Here is a 17132-nt window from a genome sequence, read left to right as displayed (position 1 = left end):
AAGAAAGATTTCTGTTAATGGTATTTTTTTTTCTTTAATACTTTGTGAAATTTTAAAGAAAAAAACATATTTTTTGTTGTCATGCATTTTAGTACGTCACATATCTATAATGCAAAAGGATTAAGCACGTTTGCTGACTTGTCCGTGTGAATATACTAGTTTAGTTGCCCTGATACAGATTTCTTCCTCAAAATATTATCAAACTTTGTAAGATTTTGAAAAAATTTAAATTAAAAAAAAAAATAGCGAGAAAAACCTGCAAACACTCGAGCCCCAAACTGTGCCAAATCCAGAAAGTTCAATTCAAATCAGATTGACTTATATGGCGCCAAACCACAACAACACACACCTCGAGGTATTTTATACTGTAAGGTACAATAATAGTGAGAAACCCCTAAAATCAAACGACCCCCTTGCAGAGGGGACTTGGGAAGGGACAGTGTTTAACAGGAAGAAACCTCAGGCAGAACCAGACTCAGGGAAGATGAGACGGGATTAAAAAAAACACATTAATCTCTGGGGAGAGTCAGAGAATGAACTAATGAAACTATTAAATGTATTTTAAATACATGTATCCGAGTGATTATTATTTTCCCGCAGTTTTTGAATATGTTTTTTAAATTCTGTATTATTTGTTTATCTATTTTCGCACATTTCCCACACTAGTTCCTTTACGCTTTTATTTTGAAAGCCACACGCCCTCGATCGGCCTGCCCTCTGTGTTTACTTCACGCAGCTGAAAGCTCGGGGAGGGAGAGAGATCCTGAGTTCACAGTGTGACACATTAACACGGGGACTCGCTGGAATGATCCGTGGCCGGTGTGCTGTCTTCGGTACCGGGATTTTCACTGAACTGCGGTCTCGTTAAAACCTTGCGGCTCACCGTCCGGAGCCCCGCGCGCTCCCGCAGGTGTAAATGTGCCAGAATGGACGCTGCTTCAGATTCCTCTGTGGTGAGTAGGACTGCTGTAGTTGCGTGCATGCATGCTGGTGGTGTTTTGAGGAGGGGGGGGGGGGGTCTTGTGTAGTAAAGGTGTGTTAAGTCAGCTGGGCCTCCTTTGGGTTTGAGCTGGGGGGCACTTTCCCCTCACTGCGCATCTTTCGGGTATCATTTTAGCATGCTGCCCGTGTCCGCTCGCCTCTCGTATGTGCGCCGTTTGCGCAGGCTGCTCTTCTCCGCACTGTCATGTTGTTGTGGATGCAGCCAGCAGGCATGTTGACAGTTGGCTGGTCCCATATGGGCAGTAGCACCTATGCGGGTGTAGGAAAAAAATAAAAATGTGAGAGATAAAAGGCAGGGTGGTCATCTAACAGCTTTAACACAGAAAACCGCTGAGATTGATGAATCCGGTGTGAGGGGCGCATGAAGTGTTTCCCGTGGTATAGGGAAGCTAGTTTACAGGGATGGAACTTTATTATACACCTTCAATAACATACAGAGGAGACATGGAAGTGCGGGTTACAGAGCTGAAGGAGGCTCATGGTGTTGTAGTGTACTTCTTATATGCATGAGGGATTGCTGGCACTCTAATGTTCCTGTTATTTCTGTATTAGTTTGTTATAAAACCACTGTCATTTACTGGCACAGCAGGAACATAAAAACGAAAATTAATGGAGATAAAGTAGAGCATCAGGGTCAGGGATTTATCTGAGCCGCGTTGGAGGTTAAATTGCGTGTCTTTGACCCTGAAGCAGGAACTCTTTACTATCAAAGAGTTTGCATGTGAACAATGGTGCTTATATTTAGCCTATATAGTCTATACTTTAATCAAATGTACCAGGAAACTGATTTTACTATTAACCATAGATTTGATGACCCCACACCCTCTTCCAGTTTATCTCAAGTCTCACAGGCTGGGAGTCTGGAGCAGCAATTATAACAGGTCCTTGGCCTCATAATCTGCGTATGTGTACTTTTGTGCACGCAAGTACACATGCGCACGCAAACCTTGTAAATCAATACTCCACCATCACCTTGGACCGGTTACACAACCAATGTCTTTGCATGCATGACTGGTATACAGTTGTACAGTATGTTCACATGTCGCAGAGACTAGAGGGATGGCTGGCTTTGTTGTTAAAAAACAAACAAAATAAAAAAAAGAGAGCAAACTTCACCAAAAGTGCATTTTTGTACCTTGTTGTTGTTTCCATCACCAGGCGTTAGACTGGTCTCAGTCTGCTGAGATAAACATGAGGTCTAGATTTAGATGGGCTAATGTCAACGCCCAGGTTTGCTTATCAGCACACAGCAACGCACATTGACCTCACCTAACTTGCCCTATCATCAGACGAGTGCATCAGTGTGTGCGCTCTTGAGAGGACTGTGTGTGTGTCTGTGTGTCTCCTTTCTTTTCTTCAGTGTCTTGAAGCATTAACACCTACATGTTGTCGTTGTCAAAGAGGCAAAGAGTTCAGCTCTGTTGATATTACTTTGCGTCTGTGTGTGTGAGTGAAAGAAAAATCAGAAAGATGAAGATGTCAGCCTCCTATTATAAGAAACATGACTCACTCTTTTCTCACAGGTACATTTCTCCCAAAAAGCCCAAAGAGCGTTTTAGGCTTTCATAGTCTGATTTAAGCAACCGCAGACTGCTACTAGGTTAGAGCGGCTTTTATTTAGCTTTTCTTACTGTATTTAGTTGATAGGTGTGTCCCCTGACAACAACTGTTTGGAAATGTGTTGTCTTTTAAATTCAGGTGAGTTGGACACACCTAGGCAAGGATCAGTACACAGGAATGTTCTTGGCCTGCAAATTGTGTGTTTTGTGTCGTCGCCATGCTCCTGGTATGCAGGTTCTTGGAAGCGGAATGGCATGCCTCCCCTGCAGGCATTGTTTCGTAACCCAGGGCCGTGAAGCAACACACTGCATGACGAGAGAAGCTTGTGGCAATCGGAGCAGGGGCGTCTGACATAAGCGTATCAGAATTTGAGATGAACTAGTTTAGTTTGTCATCTTGGGCAGGCAAAAGGTGACAGATAGAAAATCAAAATGTAGCCTGTACAGTATCATTCCTGAGCTAATGTGAATCAGGAGAAATAATTGAGTGGCTTGCTAGAGTGATGGAAAATGATGTGGCAGATGCTTTAATCTTTAATGAAGTTTGTAAAATTGTAAAAAAAAAAAATTTGGTGGTTAGTATAACAGATGGACACCGCTACCGTGAGGTAACCCATTAAAATTTAAAGTCTCTTCTTTGCTTGTTCTGTAATATAAAACTCAATTAACATATTGTTTGAAAAATAATGAAAGTCTCAAAATAAGCATTTTTGCTATAACCATGTTGGGTTTTTTAATTTAGGGATTGGAAGATCTGACTGGGAAACCCAGCCCAGAACATATGTGCAATCCTCCGTTGTGATCATGATTTCCAAAATGAACTTACTGTAGTCCAGTCTCTCATTGGAGTTGCTCGATAAAAACCAAAATGAGATCATTTTAATGATCATTTGGATTTGAATGAGACTCTAAACTAATCAGGAAAAGTGTTTCCACAAGTCAGGGCTCAGGGAGTTTTCCCCCATTGACTGCTGTAGGACCAGAAGTCTTTTTGCAACCACTGGGTTTTCCCCCTGGTGGTTATTAAATGCCACTTTAAGGCACTTCCTTGTTGGCTTTTTAGGCACAATTTCTTACAATATGTAAAAGGAAAAACAAAACAAAGAAATAACCTAATTATAAAAAATAATACAAGTTTTTTGAGCCCTTAAAATAACAGTGCATATGTCCTAGCCTTTTATCCTGCACAGCACTGAGACAGTAAATGCAACTCAGAGTAGGTGTAGTGTTTGTCTGTTGGCCAAAAACTACATGTATGAATGTAACATACAAATGTGAGTCAAAACATGATCAAAAGTCAATCTCCAAATATCCTCTCTGAATATAAACTTGTCACTATATTTCCTAATGTACTGTGTTGGATTCTCCATATTTTATTGCTATTTTCTGTTTTCATTTTTAAAAATTTCATAGCAAATAAAGACACTTTAAAAAAAATTGATATTATAAATGTAGTTGATTTTGCTGTTTAGTTATACCTTAAAATATGTCAGTCTGTTAGTTTTTTTTCTGACTCTGGCAGACAGCAATCCCATAGTCTATAATAGAATATAGAGTTTTGGATAGGATGGGCTGTTGAACACTCATGGTCTCTGCTTGCTGTTCCCTGATGTTACTCTTAGTTCAGAGTTATAATTTATCCAACACTAGTTTATGAACAAATACCTACAAAGCTAATGATATTGGTTTTAGTTATGCTTTGTTTTGTTTTTTTTGCACAATGAGATGCTGAGCATGACAAACCACGACTCTTCAAGTTTTCTCCAAGCACTGTTAAAGATAACCTTACATAACAACTGGACTTTAGACTCTTGGCTCACTCTCTGCAATTCGAGCTATTATTATTATGATACTGTGCCTTGGTCCAGCTAATGCCAAAGTAATGAGCAGTAATGGTGAGCAAATATTAGTTCATCAGACAGGTTCATGATCCATTGTTTAGCAGAGTAAGTGACTATTATCATGAGTGGCTGTGTTTTGGTTTCTTGTATCTCTTACTGTTTTCCCCGTTCTCACCCTCAGATCATAGCGAAGTGGGACTGAACTGAGTGGAGCACTCAAAACCCGAAATATTTGCCACAACCAGTTGAGTATCTTGCTATCAAATCTACCACAAGGAGATCAACAGTTAGCCCAGAATTAGCTCAAACACCACCACCACCAACCTCACGTACGTTCAGCCTAATCAGGAGAAGATGAAGGACTGACAGCCGAAGACCGGCAGGTGACAGAAGGCAGCTCCGACCTCCCCATCCGCCAACCGCCATGGCGGGGCTGAAGCGCCATCATGATGGGAAGATTGCAGGGCTGTACGACCTGGACAAGACGTTGGGTCGTGGACACTTTGCTGTGGTCAAACTGGCCCGCCATGTATTCACTGGAGAAAAGGTATGCTCATCCAAGTCCGTATATGCAAGTTCAATCATTTGTTGGCAGTTACTAGATTTCTTCACTTTGAAAAAAAAGTTTAAAAATACTTTTAAAGACGTCACCCTTGTTCTTAGAAACAGGCATACCAAAGAAGGGTGACTGGGAGCACTGATGAGACTAAATATTTCTGATAGTGTGATTCTGTTCTTGGTGGACATCAGAACATCTGTACTAGCTCTACTAAGCACCTCTAAGTGAAGATAATACAGTCTCACTGTTTCTGTGCAAGTGCTTCAACAGCTGCTGACGTTACCAGCGCTGCTATTGTTCTGATCAGTTCTAACTTCTGTCTTTCAGGTTGCGGTGAAGGTGATCGATAAGACGAAGCTGGACCCGGTTGCACGGGGTCACCTTTTTCAGGAGGTGCGATGCATGAAGATGGTGCAACACCCCAACGTGGTACGCCTCTACGAGGTCATCGATACAGCCACAAAGCTCTACCTCATCTTGGAGCTGGGCGATGGAGGAGACATGTATGACTGCATCATGAAACATGAAGGAGGCCTCAGCGAGGAGGTTAGTGGGGCTAATGAACATGCAGAGGTGTCCTTCATGCAGTCTACCAAACCTTGAGTTACTTCTTTGTTTCTGTACTTGATCTTGGGTACTTGAAGAAAGAACCTTAACACATTAATTTAGTTTATCTGGAGATGGGAAGGGAAGCATTTTTTAAAAGAACAGAATTTGGTTGCATTGGTTTGGTTTATTTCTAGCTAGTATAAAAATGTGAGGAAATATAGTGAAGAACAGTTCAATGGTAGCCAGAAGCATTATATATGCAGATACTTGGAAGTTAATAAATTCTAGACATAAGTAAGCAACAGTGATGCTGAAAGCAATAACACTGTAACTAAAGGAGGGCAAAAGGGGTCTTTATTCCATATTTAGCGGCGAGTTGAACAAAATTCCTTTGCAGATGCAAATTTTGTTTATCACAACATTGCATACAGGCAACATATGTTCAATGTGACATGTGAAAGAAAGATGATAATCACATTTGTAATAAATCTTTTATAAAAACATATAGTTGTTAATAATCACTGTATGTTTGACACTGGTTGTTCAAAGTTCCCTTCATATTTTCTTACGTGTTTAAGAAGAGATGGGGTCGTGCCTAAAGGAAATAAAAATTCTTCATACAAGCACCTCTAAAACTCACTAACTGCATAATAGTTATGTTGTCTGTTTTATCAGAAAACAAAAGTGGAAAAACAAAGTATTTGCCATGTTTCTGCGATCGTTGATTAGCTATTCCGGTCTTCTTGCTAAGCTAGCTAGCTACATGTACTTTCTGGCCACTTCAGAAAAACAGGAACAAGTTGCAAACACCACACTAACATTAGCATTCTGTTGGAGTTAAATATTCAAGTTCGAGTCAAATTTTCCCACTCTAATTCTGCAGATCCTGACTCTTTATCTATTCCAAACTTTTCTCAAGCTAACTCTTGCTAACTTCTTTTTAGTTTGCTGTTTGTTTTCTGGGTTTTGGAGCATTTTTATTGTATTTTTTTACATTTGTCTCTCCTCTTTAAGGTGGCCAAGTGTTACTTTGCCCAAATCGTCCATGCCATCTCCTACTGCCACCGGCTACATGTGGTGCACAGGGACCTGAAGCCTGAAAACGTGGTGTTCTTCGAGAAGCAGGGTGTCGTCAAGCTCACTGACTTCGGGTTCAGCAACCGGTTTCAACCTGGGAAAAAACTAAACACCTCCTGCGGCTCACTGGCCTACTCAGCGCCTGAAATACTGCTGGGGGATGAATACGACGCTCCTGCTGTGGGTAAGTCTGAAGAAGTGACAGAGAGTAGCTGCTGGGGTACATCTGTGGTGATTTATTTTAGTTCCTACAGCTTTAGCTTTACTAAAACAGGACACCATCTGAGTTGTTAGTGCAGTGTTGTATCAAGCAGCAGCTCACATTCACATTCAATCACTGTCTCAGCTGTGATAGCTCTGACCAAGCTATATGGCCTGCAATGGTTTGTAAGGAACCTGTAGACCTGCTTGGCACACTGCCGGTATTATCAGGCAGCTGATAGAAGGAGAGGAGCTGTTCAAAGTTCAGAGCATGATAGCATACCTTGAAGCCTGGAAATGAGATGATCCACAGCCCTGCAGTCCTGCACCTGCAGTTTATTTCTGTCTGCAGTTTGCTTTCATTTGCCTCTCTGTGAATAACAAAATCTGATATCAGATCGGGCTGAAATTGGTTTCTCAGCACTCTCTTCTTCTGTAATTGGAGCGCGCACTCACCTCAGTGTCACCACCACCACCCCCCAACACCCCACCCCAACATCGTCTCTCCCATCAATGGTGCTTCCAGTTCTTGCTGCTGAGGTGCAGTTAAGATATTGAATTATATTGTAACGGAAAACAAATCAAACATAATTGTGCAGAGTGAGGGAAAAGAGGGCAAGAGAAAGAAAGGGAAGTAAGAGGGAAACTGACAGAGCGAGAAAAAGGCATCAGGAGTCCCTCTGTCTACAGATGCCTCTCTGTCAGGAGCAGGAGAAAAGCATTTTCTGTTTTTCTGACTGAGTGGATTTGCAGTGGCTATTTTCTTCTCTCTGCCTTCACTGCCTCTCACTCTCTTTTGTGCCAAGCGGTGTCCATATTTTGAAAGCAATAATAGTCTTATTTGACTGCGCGTGTGTGTTTTCGTATGGATGATGTGTGAGTTGCTGAATGTGTGGGGCCTGTCTGAGCACTTGTTAGTGGACATTTTGCGGCGTGTGTGTGTTTGTTCTCTGGACCGTGCATACTGCCTGTGCACTATTGCTCATTCAGCTGAGATGATGATGTTTTGATTGCAGGGATTATCCACCCAGCCGGGATGTAATATTGTGTGATTGTATCAGCAGTGCTGTCTGATGGGCGAACAGGCTAAATGGAGGCCAGCAGTCCTGACGTTCAGGTCTTTGAGGAAACCTGGGCTGGGATTACACTGCTGCCAGGCTACCTGCTGACAGTCTGTAGGGCAACTGAGCTTTTCCGGTGACTTGCCATGTGGCGGTCGCCCCAGTTTGTTGCAGAGATAAGAAGCTGTCCTCGCCTGGCTTTCTCACTTCGGGCCTGCTTGGCATTGGTTTTTGTTTTTTTTCAGGAAGTGCTGAAAATATTTTGAGATTAAACATGAGTCAGTCCTGCAGATTGTGCAGAAGGAGCCAATTTGCAGGAGGCAAACACTCCAAGCTTCAAGCAAACCACACAAAAACTATAATTATTTATAAATGGTGTCACATTGCTTCAAATTTAACTTCTTCATCTCTTAGCTCTCACAGTTTTTCATTAGAGGTTAGTATGCTGTTTATTGTTGCTTGTCACTTAATGAAATATCAGAACATAGTGAAAATGCCCATCAAACCTTACTGCTGTATAAATGTAACTAACAATCACTCTGTATTTAAAATACTTGTTTTTGTCACTCAGTGTAGCGATTTCAGCCTTAAGTTGAAAAATGAATGGGTCATGGCAGACTAGAAGTGAAATTAAAAGGAAAATTGAGACCCAGATATGTGCGCGAAACTGTATTCTTCTATGAAAAACTTAAAATGATTTTGTTGGACAAATGAGTCCTCTCTGTAAATATTCTTCGGTGTGTGGGCTCCCTCCTTTTTGTCTTCAGTAAATGGAAAGTTAAATATAGATTTCCTCTTCCTCTTCATGAAGCACAACCTACACCTAAAAAAGAAATAACTTACCTAATAGTGATTATTCTGGGTACATGCATACTTCAAAGCATATCTATGCTTAATGACCATACATAAATGGAAATGTTTATTGATTGATTGATTGATTGATTGATTGATTGATTGATTGATTGATTGATTTAGAAGAAGATGTTGTATAAAGATGAGTAGGACAGGATGCTTGAGTTGGCCCACTCAGTGTTCAGGGTTAACCCGGTGAAGACAGGACTGGTTATCCTGTTGGTTATCATTGTTAAAACGGTGTTCAGGGCAGCAGAAAGGATGTTTACACTGCCAGCTGTCACCAATAAAGAGTCGGCGTTGTTAGCGAGAGAGATGCTGATGTGCGCTGACGCGAACAGTGTTATCCAGAGATGTGTGAGCCATCTGGTTTATAAATAAAGTTATCGAGGAAGGAAGTTTGGCCGACCGCTGACGCAAGTAATGAGGGAGCAGGGTCGCGGTTGCTAGGATACGTTGGTTGGGGGTAAGGTGGCAGTGGGGGCTGCAGCAGCATTTGCTCCCTCCATCAGCAGTATGGAGCACTCTTTCACTGCCTCAAAGCAATAAATCCTCACCACCCACAGTAAACTGCCACATTTACTCCACCAGATTGAACTCTCCTGCGTATCCTGGCAAACTGGAGTGATATGAAGACGTATCACCAGGGGTCCCGAGCACTGTAAACCCACTTCCAATCTGTTTACCTCCTTTTTTTGGGTCTTCTCAAACTTCCGAGTTAGAAGAGCACAGGTTTTGTTCAGATAGTAATTGTAGCATGCTGTACCATGTGCTGTTCCTTTGAGAAAACCATGGACTGTATATAAAAGGTGGACATAGCTACAGCGACATCACCCATTGCTTTTGCACTCCCATTTTAATTTTTTTAAATTATTATCTTTTTACGGTTTGCTTTTTTGTCTTTTTTTTTTTAGCTAGAAATTGGCATATTTGGGCGCGAGGATTGAGTGCTAGCAAGCTCGTTTAGGACCTAGCTACCTGCTATATAGTCACACAGGAACTCACAAAATGACTGCACTGCAAAAGCTGGTTTTATTACATTTATCATCACCACTCTTGTCTAAGTTCTCAGTCATGCAGGTCATGATAGTCTAAGGAACTTGGGAAGAAAACGACTGGACTTCTTTAAGTTTTGTCCAAGAAGCTTCTTCAGTTCTAAAACCAAATGGTGGAGAGTCCCAGGTATTAAAACCCTAGTGGGGGCTGTCCCTTAGGTGGTGGTTGTCCCGCTATTAGTCATGTGTGCCATCACATTAACCAAGGTGTGAAAAAAGCTGTGGGTCTTTACCACAGATCAGCTAGATCAGCTAATGCAAGATGTGAGTGGGGGTTGAGGCACCTGAGAAGGAATTTTAAGACTCCATTGTAGGTGGGAGACAGTTGGTGTTGTAAGCCATGCCCACTGATGAATGATGGTTGTTCACAGTGGTCATAAATAGCCTCCTTTACTCCTCTTTCAAACCATTTGTCTTCTCGGTCAAAAATGGAAACATTGCATAGCATCTTCGACCTCTGCTAGGATTTAAATACCTGAGACTCTCCACCTTTTGGTTTTAGAACCGAAGAGGTCTCTTGGCTGAGCAGTGAAATGTCTTCAAAACTTAAAGAAGCCTAGCTGCTTTCTTTCCAAGTTCCTTAGGTCACCACTCTTCTAAACACTGATGTAATGCCTAAACACTAATAGTGAAAATTAGCACCTAGCTAGCTAACAAACACAATGAACTAGCTAATGAATAAAGAGTATCTCATAGCTGACAAGGGCCCAAATTTATCTCAGGAAAGTCTAAAAAGTAATCTAAAAGGAGCGAACAGCTTGCAGCTTGTTCCACAGTTGCTAGTGACATAAAATAATTTATTTCAGTTTGAAAACCAGATGCTAACTAGCATCTCTTTAGCTTTCATAATGTGACTTATTTCAAAGTAAAATGGAACATGTTTGTGGGGTTTAATGTAGATGTGGGCAGATCGATCCAAATATCCACAGTATCAATACTGTCGATATTGTACTGATATCATATTGATATCCTATCCTCCAAGTTCAGTATTTGGTTTACCAAATAAATTTGTTTTTTCTGGAAATGAGAAGATGCCTTTTTGTGTTGACTGTCACATCTATTTTACTTACAACCTATTGATTGCACATTTAAACAACACATGTCGACCCGAAGTGCTTTAAAGACAGCACATTTACATTTCAGGTCCAAAAAAACACAGTTTCAAAATGCATGAAAAGCAGAAATGTGTATTTTGTTGTTTAAACGAATTATTGTAAAAAGTAAAAACCTCAGTAAAATTGCAAATTGATGATGATTCATCTAATCATGACACAATGGTCTCACCTACATAAGCTGACTTTATAAGTTAAAAATATCAGTATCAGTTTTGGTGTTGGCAATACTGGCCCTGTATTTTGTGGGTATCGGATTAATGTCAAAATTTGAAGTGTCGCACACAACTAGTTTAATGGTCAAATGCATTTTATAGATGTGTGATTAAATCATTTTATGGTTAAGAAATGATACAGGTGCTAAATTAAACATGGATTTTGTGTTTTTTACTTAAGTCAATCTTAAGAGCAGACAAAGCTTACTATGAAATTTGCTGAAAATGGGTCAAAACCGTGACTAAGACCGAGTCTGCTTGCTTTTATGTCACAGCCTCTGCTCGCAGTCTGTATATGACAGCAGAATGTGTGTCAGTGGACCATCCTGCTGACCCGAGCAGCAGTGGAAGCCCTGAGCAATAAAGTTGCTCTTTTGAATCAGACCAAGAGAAGCGTTCCATAAAATTAGCATTTGTATGAAGCTTTGAGGGATGAACACGTTAACCCACTTTCCCTGGACGGCGCGTTTGTGTGGAAGCGCGTGCACCAGTGTAAGTGTGAGCATGACGCTGGCGGCAGGCAGCAGCACTGAGCTTCATCCTCGGTTAGACAGATGTGTCCTAAGCTGGCACACATTCATGGAAATGGCTCTGATCGAATATGATTCATGCTTCATTTGAACTTGGGGAAGAGACAGCTCTTGTTTTTTGTTTTTTTTTGGGGGGGGGGGGTTCTTCTTTATCTAGGTCGCTAAGCAGACAGAACATGCGGGCTTCACTTAGTTGATCAGTCATCTTTATTTTCTGGTCTTCTTACAAAAACAACAGCTTTTTTCTGACCGTAATGACTTGTTCATTATAAACTGACCACATTCTCTCTCTGTGTCTCTGCAGATATCTGGAGTCTGGGCGTGATCCTCTTCATGCTGGTCTGTGGTCAGCCCCCCTTTCAGGAGGCTAATGACAGCGAAACGCTCACTATGATCATGGACTGCAAATACACGGTGCCGTCGCACATCTCCCATGCATGCAGAGAGTAAGTAACAAGCGCACGCACATAGCTGCAAAGATGGACAGAGTACTCTGCAGGTGCTGCATATTTCATGTTTGTAGATGTGTGAAGAAAAGAGAGCAAAGAGAGAGGTGCGGTCTCCCTTCGTTGTCCTGCTTTCACTCAGTGCTGCAGTCAGCTGCTCCACCAGAGATGCAGTGCTGCGTTAAGTGTATCTAATGCACCCTTTAAAATTGGACTTCTATTTTTAACATTGTGAGGGTTTAACGATGAGTCAAAGCAGAGCTGGGCGAAATAGTTGCAGAATACATTTTGAACGGCTGAAGCTTTGCAGACACATACTGTTAGTGAACATGGCTTCATTGGGTCAGGTTGACTTTCACAAAGCACCCCAAATATTGGCACGTAGCCCAGTTTTTGTGATGTTTATTTGAACCCTCATCCAAATCTATTGCCAACGTGGGCCTGATAAAACAGCACTTCTACCTATTTGTTTGGGGGATTTAGCCAGTGGATTTAGTATATCTTGCTAAGCCAGAGTGCAAAAAATAAATAGCTTGTATGCAGACCCAAACAGGGTTCTTTCAGTACTGCTACTGTTTGGAGGAGAAACACGTGCAGTCAGATATCATAAGCGCTAACTTCTAATCAGTCTAGATTAGGTGCATTGATAATTTGCAAGAGAAAACGCATCGCTTCATAATCCTGGCTCGTTTGTTAGCTGTGCGGCTAGCAGCTGAATAGGCAACACCCTGTTCCACTCGTGTGTAGGTGTACAGCATGCACAGTTTGTTGGAAGCTCTGCATGCTGTACACCTACTTGTATTACAGGCCTGGAGGCTTGAACTCGTGCCAGGAGGTTAGCTGTTAGGTTAGCTGATAAAGATTAATAGCCTACTGTTGCTATGAGCTATTTTACACATATAAAAACAATAAGTACTTAGAAAAAGAATAAAGAACCAGACAAATGAGATACCTTAGTTCTGTCCCATCTGTAAGTCTGTTCGGTAACATGGCCAGGTTTGGACAAAACCCTGCAACTGTAATAAATTAAAATTTTCTATTACCATCCATTCTTATTTCATTCGTAACACCAGTTTCTGCCTTTTAAACATTCCTACATCAACGACCAGCTGTTTCTCTGGTGTGTCAGGAGTACTTACCTCCACTGTGATTCCCTCCAGTCTTATAGGCCACATGCTGCAGAGAGACCCCAAGAAGAGAGCGACCCTAGAGCAGATTGAGAGCCATCAGTGGCTTCAAGGTGTCGACCCCTCCCCAGCCACAAAGCTGTCTACTCCTCTGGTGTCCCATCGCAGCTTGTCGGAGGAGGAGCATGGCTCCATCATCCAACGCATGGTGCTCGGGGGCATCGCAGACAGAGACGCCATAACTGAGTATGTGTCCCTCTCTCGTACAATCACACATAAGTAAAAATCAATGCAAAGCTGTTCTATCTTGTGTAATCTCCGAAAATTCGTCATGGTTCACTCGTCCCACTGAAGTGTAATTGAGTGTCTTCAGCAGTTTAATTGGCATTAACAAGCAGCTGGCAGTCAATCCTGAGCTGTCAAATTAAATCTCCACTCCCGTCACTTCCCTTTTCCACTCACGGGTGGGGTGAGGCATTGATCTGTGTTCCATATATGTGTGTGCGCGTGCATACTTTTGTGCATTTTGGACCTCAATTTGATTTCTGTCTCCTCCGTCACAGGGCTCTGGAGTCTAACCAGTACAATCACATCACAGCTACCTACTTCCTGCTGGCCGAGAGGATGCTGAGGGAGAGACAAGAGAAGGAGCAACACAGCCAGACACGATCACCCAGCCCCAGCAAGGCCCAATTCAGGTACACACACACCCCAGCGCACATACACAAACATTTCCTGAGACAGACAGAATGCTGCCTCTGCAGTGCTGCGTACTGTCAGTTTACGCAAAACAAGTCTGACAGAGGATGGACAGACGGAGCCCTTTTTTTTTCAGCAGGGATTGAAGGACACACTGAGAATAGAAGAGAGGCTGCAGATCAGCAACACTGTGAGGGATGTGCTACCAGAAATATCCTGCAACAGAACAAAAGCAGCGTCTTTTTATTTTCTCTTCTGAGAGACTGAATCTAACATTGAAGATTTAACTATGAAGTTACACTAAACCTCTAAAATAAAGATAATTTTATATAATTCTATGAAAATATTAATTAAATGAGATTAGAAGAAAAAAGTAATATAGATTAAAGAATAATCTCACTGCTTGTTTTGTGGATTCGACATATTTAGCTCTATTGTCTTGCATCACAATTTTAAGGCCAGTCAGAGTTGGAGAGGAGCATCATATTTCCCAAAGTGCCTTCAACCATCTCTCATAAATTCCTAGCAATATAGCACTGAACTTAAATTCAACCACTCCAACAGAATTAAATATTAACAGCATGGCCATTTACCACTCTTATTCTAATGTAGGATAAATGGAGAAAATAATGTGGCTGTTACCATTAGAGAAGTAAATAATTCAGCATTTTGAGAAATTTTCTTTGAGTCTCAGAACAAATCAGTGAAGCATAGCTAGCGGCTTGTTAGCTTAGCTTGGTGTAAACTGTTAAAATACGTAAAATAGTGAGTAACACGAGGTGGAAGAGAGTCATTAACAAACACCTGAAGATCAACATTTTATACATGGTATCACTTTTTTACATTTATATGGTTTTAATGCATGCACAGGTTTTAATTAATGCACAGAGCCTGGAGCCAGTTAGCAGATAGCTTTGGTTTGAGATTATAAATATAGAAAATTGCTAACTTTTGATAAATTGGTAGCTTACGGTATATTTGTGTACTTCATATATCTTATATATGCTATAAGGGGGTTTATTAGGAATCTTCAGTGTTTTATTTAGCTTTATATTTTTAGTTATGTTATACAGAACCAGGCTAGCTGCTATAAGTTTTTATGCTAACCTTTCTAGCTGATTACAGCTAGGTATTTACTCTATTTATTTATCAGTTTTTTTGTCTCTTGAAAAAAAAAAAGTAAATGTCATTTTTTTGCCACCATTGAAATAACTTAAGAATCATATGTAATTTATTAATTCTCAACATTGTATTTGTTCCTTTGCAGGCAGTCTTGGCCCACCAGAGTGGATGTTCACCAGGATGTCAGCGATGGTTTAGGGGGTCCAGCTATCTCCCACCCTGGAGGGCCGCAGTCCCCTGCCCGTAGTGCTGAGAGCCTCCACAAAGGCCCCAGGCCTAAAACAGCTCTTCTAGATGTCAGCCAGCGGCAGGAAAATCACACTCTAGCATCCAGCCAGCAGCAGCAGGCGCCACAACAAAACCAAGAGAGAGGGCTCAGACCTCTGGCAAAGCCCCACTCCAACCCCCTTAGGTTGGGCTCTCTTTCTTCAGTGGGTCCTGGAAAACCTCGGAGTCCCAGCCTTTTCAGCGTGGAAGAGGATGAGGAAGAAGATGGGGCAGAAGACAAATGTTTGCCCCCCTGTACACTGCCTTCTCAAGTGGTGCTTCGTTGCAAAGCTTCCTCCTCATCGTCGTCTTTGTCCGGTAATCGGCTGACATCTCGTATGAGTGCTCCAATTCTCAACCAGATCCACGAGGAGGATAAGGAGGACGAGGAGGAAGAGGAAGAGAGCAGGGAGTTGCAGGGACTTGGCCCGCCCAAACCCAGCCTCAGCCTCAATCTGAACTCTAGGATACCTTCACCTTCAACACTCATGTCCTCACCTAAAACTGTTGGTGCACTGGCACCAGTTGCCACGTTCACTCCTAGCTCAGAGACTAGCGATGATGATACAGAAAGTCACTATAAACCTGACACAGCAAGTCTAGATGAACATGGGGTTGAGAGAGGAGGGAGGAAAGAGGATGGAGAGAAAACGGGGGCAGGACAGGACAGTCCTTCCAACTGTGCCAGTCCTGGATCAGGGTCAGGCCAAGGTAAAGGCACAGCCAAGGCTGCCAGCGGTCTGGTGGAAAGCCTAAAGCTGATGAGCCTGTGCCTAAGCTCTCAGTTCCACAACTTAACGGGGGGAGGAGGGGGAGGTGGCGGAGGTGTTGCTGCTGGCAGTGCCGGCAGTGCTGGTGGAGATGCCCAGGACCGTCCCATGTGGAGAATGTGCATGGGCGGATCCACTGGTAGTTTAGATAAGGTCTCGCTCCTGGGTGGCCCCTCGCCCAGGGGCAACCTGTACCACCAGCCCCCGCTGGGAGACGCACTGGCAGATCCACTGCTGGAGGGACCCTGCTCAGGCCGATTGAGGCTGGGAGAGCTGGACCTGGCCCGGGAAAACCACAGAAACATGAAGAACCGTGTGCTGCAGATGCCTCTGAGCGACAAGACTCTGTCCGTCAACATTCACCGGAGCCCCAAGGAGGGTCTGCTCTGCACGCCAACCCCACACAGCTGCTGCCAGGTCATCTAGAGCACACCTCCCATGTTCCTCCGCTCATATTCCTGCGACCATTATTATTCTGCTTTCATTTCAGTGATGTCACCACATGAATGCGCATTGTTTTTGCATTTCTATTTCTTCCCTTTTGTTTTGACACGCATTGGTGAATAACTGGGAGGTCCAAATGCCAAAAATTGCACATTTAGAGACAATAAGTCTCCACGGAGGACACTGGGTGCAATGCCAAGTATGTGAAGCACTTTCAGCAGATTCAACAAAACACGGAAGGGGGGGAGGTCCTAACCGGCAGGTGTGTTTAAATGATGATACCGAAGGTGCTCACACTTTCACACTCTTAAATACCGTATGCGCACAACATTCACACCGTCAGCACTCTGGTAAGCCGAAGGGAAAGCTGTAGATTTTTTTTAAAGTATCATGTTACATATCATCTTTTTGTTGTGTTTTGATGCTGTTTTTTAATATAATTTTTAAATTATATTTTGGACATTTTATCTTTTTTTTATTTTAATGCTTTGACTGAAAGAGTTAAGTGTTTTCACTGAAACAAGGACCAATACAGGGTGAAAATGATGACGGTGGCACACAATATTTTGTAGTCTTATCACTGTTTTATTTTTCTATCTCGAACATGCTCTATAGAAAAGGAAATGCACACTCGCTCGTCAAGT

The 17132-nt window shown here is 42.4% G+C and overlaps 1 protein-coding gene across 1 annotated transcript; it reads left to right on the top strand.

Annotated features, from left to right (window-relative positions):
- The first annotated feature begins 709 nt into the window (after positions 1–709).
- Positions 710–16906, top strand: LOC113014585 (SNF-related serine/threonine-protein kinase-like). Its single transcript, XM_026156228.1, has 8 exons — positions 710–953; positions 4584–4949; positions 5289–5507; positions 6525–6771; positions 11918–12059; positions 13220–13432; positions 13750–13884; positions 15153–16906. The coding sequence occupies exons 2-8, from the start codon at positions 4827–4829 to the stop codon at positions 16468–16470; spliced, it is 2397 nt and encodes a 798-aa protein (XP_026012013.1). The 5' UTR covers positions 710–953; positions 4584–4826; the 3' UTR covers positions 16471–16906.
- Positions 16907–17132: the final 226 nt, after the last annotated feature.

Source organism: Astatotilapia calliptera, chromosome 22 (genome assembly GCF_900246225.1).
Source record: "Astatotilapia calliptera chromosome 22, fAstCal1.2, whole genome shotgun sequence".
NCBI classification, from domain to species: Eukaryota; Metazoa; Chordata; class Actinopteri; order Cichliformes; family Cichlidae; genus Astatotilapia; species Astatotilapia calliptera.
The sequence above is the reverse complement of the archived record's forward strand: the minus strand, read 5'-3'. Positions and strand labels throughout refer to the sequence as shown.